Raw genomic sequence first — 11,202 nt, forward strand, 5'->3', positions numbered from 1 at the left:
CACAGTTAAGCTGAGACATCCGTACACCATTTTCAAGTCATGCGTCATGAGGTATGACACATTTTCTCTGTGGAAATTTAATGTGTTAAGCTTCATATGATTTTTAACCGCATGCAATGATACATATTTCAAGTTATCGGTTAGGTAATGACATTTTAATTTGTGAATGTCATGTAATGCTGCAGCATGTGCCCTGCATGTGTCCTGATGGCTGCAATGTGTTTATGCAAACTTTGCTTTAGCTGCGATTTCTTTTTATTTTCTTCAAACACCAAAAAAAAAAGAAAGAAAAGAAAAGAAAAATGGGGGGGGAGGGAGGGATAACATCATCATTTTTCACTAAGCTTAAATAATATTACGTTTTTTACTTTTCTTTTGCTTGTTAGATTATTATTTTAGTGTATTAATTTGTAAAATATAAAAACATATCATCTGAATTTTGATTGCATAGACATGTTTGCATCTTTCAAGCAGAAAGGCTACAGTAAAATAAAAATATTTCTTATAGACTGCGTACTCGGGCTGTGAAAATTGAATGGATGGTTTAGTAGTTGCTGAATATCGAGTTGCTGAAAACCAAATTCCTCTCATTCTCACCGTTTATGGTTTTCTAACAAAGGGATTTAGCGTTACTGCAGCCATTCGGAGTTTTATGGACGTAGAGAGGATTTTAGTGGTCAAATTCAAGTGCTGTGTCTGGACAGCTGTCTGCTTTCTTTGTACTTGGATGCAGGATGCATCATGTGCGTCAACCTTTTGTCTGCAGGGGCAGTAAACAAGCTAATGCCAATGCCACCTTTTTCACAAACACGCCTGCAATAGACTGATTCTGCTCCTCCACACACTAACTCTTGATTTCCATTATTTATATATTTATTTACTTGAGCAACACAGGTGTGCCATAAGTGAATGTAATAAGATAATGTAAATGGAATATTGGATAATAATTCAAGAGTCTATTTCAACATTTAGGAAGTAGCCTATAACCATAAACAATGGGCCATCATATTAATTTTCACCTTGTGTTAGTATCAGTTAGTCCATAAAAATTCGAAGATGGCCCTCAACAGTACAATTAAAAGTTTACAACGACGCAGGAAAGAAGACACAGGGGCATTTGTTTTCCTCTACATTATTTATTTTATTACAATATATTTTAAAAAACAACAACAACAACAGGAGTACATCTGTCTTTTAACACTCAGCCTACACATTCATGCTGGAGAATAAAATGATCTTAGCAGCTTATTATCAGTTGGGACTTGTCTCATGTCAGAGCAAATCGTCGTATGCGCTCACTGCCTGGTCAGTAAGCTCTCTTTGAGTGGAATTACGTTTACAGGACGACTCATTTGTGTGCTGCAGCTGTGAAACTTAGACAAAGAACACAAACACACACGTGACGTATAAACGAGCGCAAAGACGCTGATGAAAATGGCAATATCTTTAAAGAAAGTGACTAACACCATTCACGTACTGTTGTGAGTCCCCCCCCCAAACAAACCATGGTTGGGGAATAGTTAAGTATACAGTTTGCCTTCCTCTCATTTGGGTGATTTTTTTTGGAGGAGATTCGATGTCCAGGGAGTTTATTGCTGCAGCAGGAGCTCCAGGAACTTGGGTGTTGAATTGCGCAGTTGTCCATGGACTCTGTCATGATCCAAAGTCAAAGAGAATGAAAGTGGGCACTTTAACACGCGGGCTGTGTTCAACATTCAGCTCGTACTTAAAGTGGTCAACTACTGACCAAATGTAGAAGATTTTAAATTTGGAGCAAAGAGAAAAAAGTGTGCATATACATACACACACACACACACACACACACACATATATATATATATATATATATATATATATATATATATATATATATATATATATATATATATATATATATATATATATATATGCACACAGAGCAATTTGTGCTTGTGAAACTTGTATAAGGCGAAATCATGAGTGTAGGATTTCTTCTGAATGGCACAGAATTTACAGGTTCCATATTGTGTGGAACAATGTATGTCACAACACTAATTAAAACATTTTTAAAAATGTAAAAACGAGTCCAACAGTATGCATCATACGGATAAACCAGTCAATAATAAGAATAAGAATAATCACAATCTTACCTGTGAACTTCTTTAATACTATGACATGTGAGTGTGATGTGATGTGCACACTGTGCCAGTTTTAGCTGCTCAGCTAGCGTACAGCCCATAAACATAAACAGAACACAGAGCGCATTTCTCTCTAATTGTCATAAGGCAGCAAACGGCAATCTGTTACTGGTTTTCTTGGTGCGCCTGTGGTGTTTGAAAATTACTCGTTTGAGCCTCCTAGATCTTACCTAAGCCAACCACTCCTACACATCCAACTCTTCCAAATTGATATATGACAATATCTACTTTCGATCACGTGTCTGCGGGGCGACTTAGACGGATTGCGCGTCATCTCGCCTTCCCAAATTTTTCTCTTCTGCTGCAGCTCGTATCCAAAACATCTATCTATAGTACGGAGAGAGCGAAAGATGTTTAACTCGGTGAATCTGGGCAACTTCTGCTCCCAGACGCGCAAAGACCGGACATCCGAGTTTGGGGACAGGACTGGCTGCGCGTCCAACATCTACCTCCCCAGCTGCACCTACTACGTCCCCGAGTTTTCCGCCGTCTCGTCGTTTCTTCCGCAGGCCCCGTCCCGGCAGATCAGCTACCCTTATTCCACAAACCTCTCTCAAGTGCAGCCGGTACGGGAAGTCTCGTACGGTTTGGACCCTGCTAGCAAATGGCACCACAGAAGCAATTACGCATCGTGCTACTCGGGAGAGGATCTGGTGCATAGGGACTGTCTTCCACCATCCACCATGACAGAAATGCTGATGAAGAACGAGAGCGTGTACAGCCACCACCATCACCATCACGCACATCCCGGCTCCAACCACCCGTCCACAGGTTTTTACTCCGGCGTCGGCAAAAACAACGTCCTTCCTCAAGGCTTCGACCGCTTTTTCGAGACGGCGTACTGCAGCAGCACGGACAATCAGTCAGACAGTTGTTTACAAAAGAGCGAGGCGGAAAAGCTGGAAAGCGACTCCGAGCAGCAGCACCAGCAGCAGCAGGCGCAGGAGCAGGCGCACGCAGCCTCCGCAGCCCCGGCGCAGGAAAAGGAGCCGGACGAAGAGGAGGAACACACAAATTCAGGCTCGTGTACGTCTTCCTCCGCAACAACCAAGGACGGCAGCGCCAAGAGCAGCCACTCGAGTAGGTACACCGAGCTGTAAAGTGGGGGAAGGTTAAGGGGACTAGCCCGGTGTTTTGTCGGTCAGATTTTATGTGGAGTTTTATAAGCATTCAAAGGATTTTATTATAACCCTACAAAGCTCTTTCTTGCAACGGGAAGAATTTTTACGATGGGAACGCGCTTTGAGAAAAAGGGGGATGTTATACACAGACGCCCTGAATGGTGAGAGTCTGTGAAATTTTTAAGAGAGCGCTATTGTGACAAATGTTAACTTTGATCATGAACTTGCGTTGGGCATTTTAAGGGATTTTCTCGTTGGGCTGTCGGGAGTAAAAACCAATTGTGCAGAACATTGCTTTTGGCGTCTTATGAATTTTGTTTTAACGCTTGGCTATGGACGCAAAAAAAAAAAAACACGCTGCACTAAATATTACATACTTTACGGTTAAACACCCTCCCATCTATCTATCTATCTATCTATCTATCTATCTATCTATCTATCTATCTATCTATCTATCTATCTATCTATCTATCTATCTATCTATCTATCTATCTATCTATCTATCTATCTATCTATCTATCTATCTATCTATCTATCTATCTATCTATCTATCTATCTATCTATCTATCTATCTATCTATCTATCTATCTATCTATCTATCTATCTATCTATCTATCTATCTATCTATCTATCTATCTATCTATCTATCTATCTATCTATCTATCTATCCTTCTCATTTGCACGCAGGCTGACATCAATTCGAATTAAAATTATTCCTGATTTGCTAATAATTGGTGCACACAGGTCGTTTCGAGTCTACATGCATGCTAATCCATCGTTATTTTTCTGCGGAATGCTCATTTTTTTTGCATAAAAATAATAATTATAATAATAATTAAAATCTACAGGAATCGTGTTTGGTAATTATGCAGAAACAAATTGTACATTTCAGTCTATTTCCCCAAAAAAGCAGAGCGCAGTTTATCTCCAGAGGAATGTGTGTCACATAATGCAGCGATATACTTTTGTTGGTGTATATTTATAACAGATAAACACATACTTAGAGGCTGTAAGATGATATCATTTACTCCAAGCTATTTGGATATTTAACACTTTACGGCTGGTTTATCTGATAGCCTCCTTCGCTTGATGAAATGCTCTCATAACTGATGCCACTTGAAATAGCATTCGGTGCATCCGCAATTCTATCACCAACTGCGCGTTTTTTTTTAGCCCCATTTTGCACGTGTCATTATCATTAATCCTCATCTGATTATTTCTATTTTTTTTTATTATGTATTTATTCATTTTACGCATTTATTTTCTTCAGGCACTCCGCGCACAAGGAAGAAGAGGTGTCCATACTCCAAGTTTCAAATCCGCGAGCTGGAGAGGGAATTCTTCTTTAACGTTTACATCAACAAAGAGAAAAGGCTGCAGCTGTCCCGAATGCTAAACCTCACCGACCGCCAGGTGAAAATTTGGTTTCAGAATAGAAGAATGAAAGAGAAGAAGCTGAGCAGAGATCGCCTGCAGTACTTCTCTGGAAACCCCCTGTTGTGAGCGTAAAGTGTCACAGTGTTGCTCAGTGACATTAAGGCCTGCTCTTATCTCATTCAATAAAGGATCCCTTGTCACCAACAGTGCAATGTTTAAGAGGACAGTGAGAGGAAAACGGGCCTGCATGGGAGAAAATCGCCATTTTATTATTGCCTACAGGCGGCGGTGAATTTCTGTCCGGCCCTCAGAAAAGGCCTGATCATTTATACCTATGATCTTCGCTCTATTTATCACCTCATTGTGTTTATTGTCCATATAGACATATTTGTCCAAATATAAACTGTAATAGTTCCAATCCTTATTGCGCAGACAACCCCTTCCCTCGCTCTGGTCTGTGTAAATACCATATCATTATATATTTCCTGACCGGAGTGTTTGATTCCAAAATGTTTGCCATCGACAACTGTGACGTCCAATCTGTGAAAGTAGATTCCCCCCCCCCCCCACTCCCCACCCTGTACAAAGCAGACAAATGTGCATTTGTGACTGTAAATAGGTTAACTTTCCTTTCTTCTATACCGTTGTTGCTGCTATTTTTTTTTTCAACTTTAACAGCTTTAACGCCAACACTCGTTAAATTATTTGCATAAAATCATCGGTGCTTTGGATTCCACAGAGGAGGAACACATTGTCGGCTTGTGTATCATTAATATATCTAAATAAACACAAACCTATAACGAGTTTTTTGTGCTATCATCATTACAATTGCATGCGTAATTCTGTGTGTTTTTTGTTTACTTACTGGAAAAAGCAAACTTACATGCTTTTAACAACGGGGCCATGCAGTTGTCGGATTTTTTTTTTTTTTTTTTTTTAGCTTACTTGTCTTAAAACCGAATTTAGGCAAGCGGAGATAAGCCATGTAGATCTTACAAACGCGCATAGTGCACGGATAACGTCTTTTAGTGCCCACTAAATGGAATCGCCACTCTTGTAGTCTAGACACTGCCATAAAGACAGAGGCACTAAATGGCTATTTTTTTTCTCTTAATTGCACCGTCTGTTCGTGGGGAATGGCGTTCATTTCCGCCAGTAAATAGTAAACAAGTAAGACTGGATGTCCAAAGGAGGGGGAGTGGGGGGGGGGGTTTGCCAAGAGAGTTCGACATGAACTCGGTCTGTGTTGTCCCGCAACGTCAAATCCGCAAACCTCCTGCGCCGCGCAGACCATCAACCCAAGAAACGACAACCCGCATTACGGATTTCTTCCTTAATTGTGATGCTTCGACTCTATATTTTGCATCTGTTCCACAAACATTTCCTAAACGTGAGACTGGGCTGCTTGCAGCGTACTTCAGGTCCGAGCGGATTCTTGCTGATGGCGCTGGTGTAAGAAAAGACAATTTGTGTGTTGAACGCGTGCAGCTTAATGTTCCCCACTGTAATTGCACGTGCGCATTAACTACAATTTATAATTAAATGTAGTCTTTGAACTTCTATGTCAAGGCCTTCACCTTTAACCCGCTGCAATAAAGTGGAATCAAGGAGCCCCCCTCAGCCCGGAAATATGCGCAGCGGCTGAGTGGGCCAATGGGAACGAGCGGGAACACAAAGTGGAATGTGTACACAGTCCAACTTTGACCCTTGGCATTAAACAACAGCAGGTAACTATGCCCGCTTTAGCACACCCACTAAATACACTTTATCGTCCTTGTAAACTGTGTATCTTTTCACGCACGGGACGCTGAAATACATCAAATTTGGGCTGCATTTGTATTCTCTAAAGAACAAATACATGATGACGTGTAACCGTCGTAATGTGGTTCTGTGCTGCGCTTGGAAGACATTTTAAAAGCACACACCTTTTGGGGTTTAATTATGAGGATTTTGCTTAAAGCTACAGCAAAACTTGCTTGCTGTGGAAAAAGAAAAAGAAAATAGCCACGATTGTGTCCGCGTGGTCCATGCTAGAGAAAGAAGTTGTGTCAGTCTATGAGGATCCTTTGTGACAAAAGAATGCCGAGGCGCACTCGCGGAGATCAAGGCTATAGGAGCCCCTCTCATGCCACACCCACCAACCTTGGCCCTGGGACAGTGAAGCAGATAATTTGTAGGTTTCTCCAACATACAACGTCACTAACAGCGTCCTGCAGAGGCTGCTGCTGCTGCTATGAGCCACACGGGGGCCGGGATTCACCCGGTCCCCGCGCTCTGCTGCTTCTTCACCGGGATCCCGAAAAACTTTCATGACATGAAGCCTCGGTAACATCCGACAAATGTTACTAGGGGTCGAGAGACGACACAAAAAGGACAGTTGGACTGCAGATCTCAGTGTAAGATGCGTGTTGTGGCCGTGGATTTACCATTAAGGCTGTACTAGTAGTACATTTATGCTCCAAGTACCTCTGCAAAAGGAAAATTAATTCGGCAGCAACAATTAGTCTAAAGAGCACAGTGTTACTTGTGCACGATGCTCTAAAATTATTATACAAATTTTGTTTTTATTTATTTTTGAAAATATAGGAATTATTTGTGCGCTCTGTGTGTGTGTGTGTGTGGGGGGGGGGGGTGTCTGGTTGTGTATTTATTTTACAGATTAGCCGAGAAATTTAAGGGAAATAGCATACGACCAATTGAAACGGTTATTCTAGTTAAAGTCTAATTTAATTAAACCACCAACGAAATTTTAATATTTACAATTAAGAAAAGAGTAGCGGGAAAAATATGATATTTTTACATTTACTGATATTAAAATGCAAAATAAATACAAAACGAGGCTGACTTAAAAACACTATATATATATATATATATATATATATATATATATATATATATATATATATATATATATATATATATATAGACACACACACATAATACTTTCACCTATTGCCATTTTTGAATATTTATTTTCGAATGTTTCAGTGTGTTTTAATTGCGGTGTTTTACCTTTAGTTACTGCACAAACGCATTTCCATTTGGGTATTTCTGTTCCGCATTACTTATCCATGGTTCATAGGCTATTGAATGGTTTTTATACCACACTGTAGCGCTCACATCTCAGCACCTATCCTGTTCTATTGGGCCATAAAACAGTTCGACGCTGTAAAACGAGCTCCTGCAAATTGCTGCAACCAAATAACTCAAAACGCCTCAATTTACATTAGCGTATTTGTGCTGCGCTATTTATTTATCCGCGCCGTTTAGTCTCAATGAAATTTATAGAAAGTCTTAAGTAGAAATGGGACAGGGCGGCGCGTGTGCTTCCGGTGGTCGTCTGCAGGAATTACGCAGTACACGCTGCGCTTTCATGGCGGTTATACCGCTCTGGTTTTTAATTAAAAACGTGCATGTTTCTGGCACAATAAATTAGCAGTTGCATACGGAGTGGACAGCGGGCACAAAGCGCAACCTCCTCGGATCTGAAGATATTTCAAACCGGCTGCCAGGAGCAAATTAGTTTTGTTGGCAGACTAGTCTCGGATTAATACAAGAAGGAAAAGGCGCTTTGCGCTCCGCAGAGTTTTTTTTTTTTTTTTTTTTTTTTAGCAGCCGTACCTGTTTGTAATAGAAGGTTCGCATTCACTTAGTGGTGGCGAAAAGTGCGGCCTGATCTTTGGACAAGTGTAAAGACTTTAGTAAAATACAGTCAGGTCACACAGTACGCGTGGGTGAAGAAATTCCTGAAGGTTCAACGCGCGCAGAATTACAGCACACATCACACCACGCCGAGGAGGGGAAAAAAAGGAAAGAAGAAAAAAAAAAAAGCACCTTTACTGTGCAAGGGAAGCTATGTGTTTTTGCCGAGACAACTGCAGAGTACAGCAGGAATGTCAGTGAACTCACGAGAGAAAGACGCACCTGGAAAGATTCTCCATTTATTTTTATTTTTTCATGTGCGCACCTTTGGTCTGCAGTAACACATGTTTTATTCTTGCTGCTGTCACTTCTGTTTCATAAAACTGACTTCCTCCACACTTTCTTTGGAGAGGCTTCAGTATTTGTGTGCTGACTGCAAAGCCGTACCTCTATCAAATGTGTGACATTATATTAACCACGTAATGTCTGCATCACGTTCCACGCCTATAACTTATAGGTCACGGTCACACATGTGGCGTCATAACGTGCTTTCTAGTACTGTGACATCGAGTATAGTTGACTGTTTTTAGCTCTACGTGACTTTTCCCACTATCTTATGTATTTTGCTGTTTCTGTGAGATGGCACCATGTTTATTCTGCTTAAAATTTAGCCACTTTATGACCTCTAATGTGTTCAGGTCTGATGCATGCAGATTCAAGTGTTTTTGAACCACTTTGTTGCAGAGGTGTATGATTTGTATTGATGTGCCCGAGAATCCCCACCCCCGAGTTGAAAGTAGCCTATGGGCTGGGTGTGTGTGAGAGTTTGGAAAGGCAAAGATATTCATGTGCTGCCATAAGGCATAAACCTGTGTATGAAAATGAGAAAGAAGACTTTTGACAACAATGTCCTCAATACTGTTTTTTATTACTGCATTTTACTTTTCAGTGAACAACTTTATTGTGCAATAACTACAACAAAAAACGACACACATAACCTTTGTAAGTCTTCCATGTGCTCAATATGTACTTTATTTATTCACTGTAAACTCACATGAACATGAAAACCACAAGAACTCAAACGTCTCTTCATCAGCAAAGATTTGCAGAAGGACAACGGAGACGAACAGGTTAGAATGTTTATGTTTATTTCACCACAGACCTTCCAGCGTAACGTTAAAACATCAGTTCATGTGCACACACAGACAGCACTGTCACGTCTTGTCCTTGCCTTTGAAAATGAATGTGAACCAAATGCAAACAGACACACCTGCACAGCTAAAAAAAACCCGCATGTACTCTGATCTGCATGAGGTATTTGGAAATGTTGGCATATTCTGCACAAGACATTGCTAAAATAAATACCAGTGCAATCTCAACACATGCATAGTTTGGTGTGTTGCAGTGCATGTATACCTGGTTAGTTTAATAATAGCATTTTGTTTTAATTAAGTCATATAAGAAAGTTTTAAGGAGGTTTTCTTGCAGTAGCCATCCATTAGTGTTGTAATTCTTTGACCAAATAATAGCGCAGGTATGCTGCTTAAACAGTAAGCAGGAAAAAATAAAAATAAATAAATAATCAGCATAGCATTAGAACATACATTCATAATTTTTGAATCAATGCTCCCATTTTTGTTTATGCCCCATACTTCCCCTGTTCATGACACCGACACATGTTCATAGTTAACCTGAAAACACTGCAGGCCGGCTGTTTCTATGGTGCCATTGTTTGTTTTTACACAAGTCTTCATGGAAGCTGTACAAATATTACATCTGATGCTAATGTTTGAGGCAGATGAAAGGTTTGGATAAAAAATTTTGGGCTTTCTGATACAAGGAATAGGTGCCAGTGTCGGACATCCTCACCAAGACCTGACTGGTGGTTGAAGGACTTAAGGTGCACCGCCAAATGTAAATGTGGTATGTGCCCAAAAGCTTGTTGACTTGATGTATGTTCTGTAGGTACAAATCCAAATTTGAAGCATTTTAAAAAATTGTTTTTTGGATATTAATAGGATCTGGCTGCCAGTGTAAGAGCTCAAAAGCTACAACTCAAAATGTATCAGTTGATGCATCAATTCAAAGGTCAACCGGGCCTTCAAAAGTCAAAGTGAACTCAATAAGTTTTGCTTACTCGAGTTTGTAATGACATGGATATTTGTTTTATGCAGGTTCTGGAATGTGAAAAACATACTGAATGTTAGCTCATGGATCAGTTTGGCGTATCATATAATGAGCATGATACAGTAATCTGTTGACATATTTAACAGTATTGAATAAAAACAAATGAACTAGTTTCTCATTTATGCCTCTTCAAATGCACAAAACACTTTTTACAGTGTTTGCTTTCTTGTTGTTTCCATGTACTAAATATGCATCCATGCAAACTGCACAAATACAATAAAAATATTTGTTTGATTAGCAGTCCATGCTTCGTGATACTGTCGCACGAGTCCAGTGTTTATGGTGGTTGGCTTGCATGGCTTGTGACTCCATGATCATCGTAAACGTACTTGACAAATTTCTTCTTGTTTGTACTGTGAGACATATTAGATGTAAACAACACTGTCACACTGTACTATATTTCTCTAGGTATATAAATGCACTATATTTGAATATTTTATATTCTAAATTTGTGGCAGACAATAACTTCATGTACAGCATGAAAATGAAATGAAAATATTTCAAAGGAATTATTCTGTTGCCTGGTTGAAATGGTACCCAGGCAATATTTTCCCCCCTACTGAATATAAGAAGTCCCTTCTGATAACTTGGATTTCAGGAAAATATATATACTGTAGCTACCTTTATGCATATGAGCGGATGTTTGCAGTAAACATAAAAAAGTTATAATAAAGGCATCAAAAACTATGTTGGTAGCA

At 39.9% G+C, this 11,202-nt stretch overlaps 1 protein-coding gene across 1 annotated transcript; it reads left to right on the forward strand.

The window, feature by feature from the left end:
• Positions 1-2,425: 2,425 nt before the first annotated feature.
• On the forward strand, positions 2,426-5,237 carry hoxc11a (homeobox C11a). The gene is made up of 2 exons (XM_034171596.1): positions 2,426-3,257; positions 4,569-5,237. Exons 1-2 carry the CDS (start codon positions 2,528-2,530, stop codon positions 4,799-4,801), a joined length of 963 nt encoding a protein of 320 aa, XP_034027487.1. The 5' UTR covers positions 2,426-2,527; the 3' UTR covers positions 4,802-5,237.
• The last annotated feature ends 5,965 nt before the right edge of the window (positions 5,238-11,202 follow it).

Source organism: Thalassophryne amazonica, chromosome 6, assembly GCF_902500255.1.
Source record: "Thalassophryne amazonica chromosome 6, fThaAma1.1, whole genome shotgun sequence".
Classification (NCBI taxonomy): Eukaryota; Metazoa; Chordata; class Actinopteri; order Batrachoidiformes; family Batrachoididae; genus Thalassophryne; species Thalassophryne amazonica.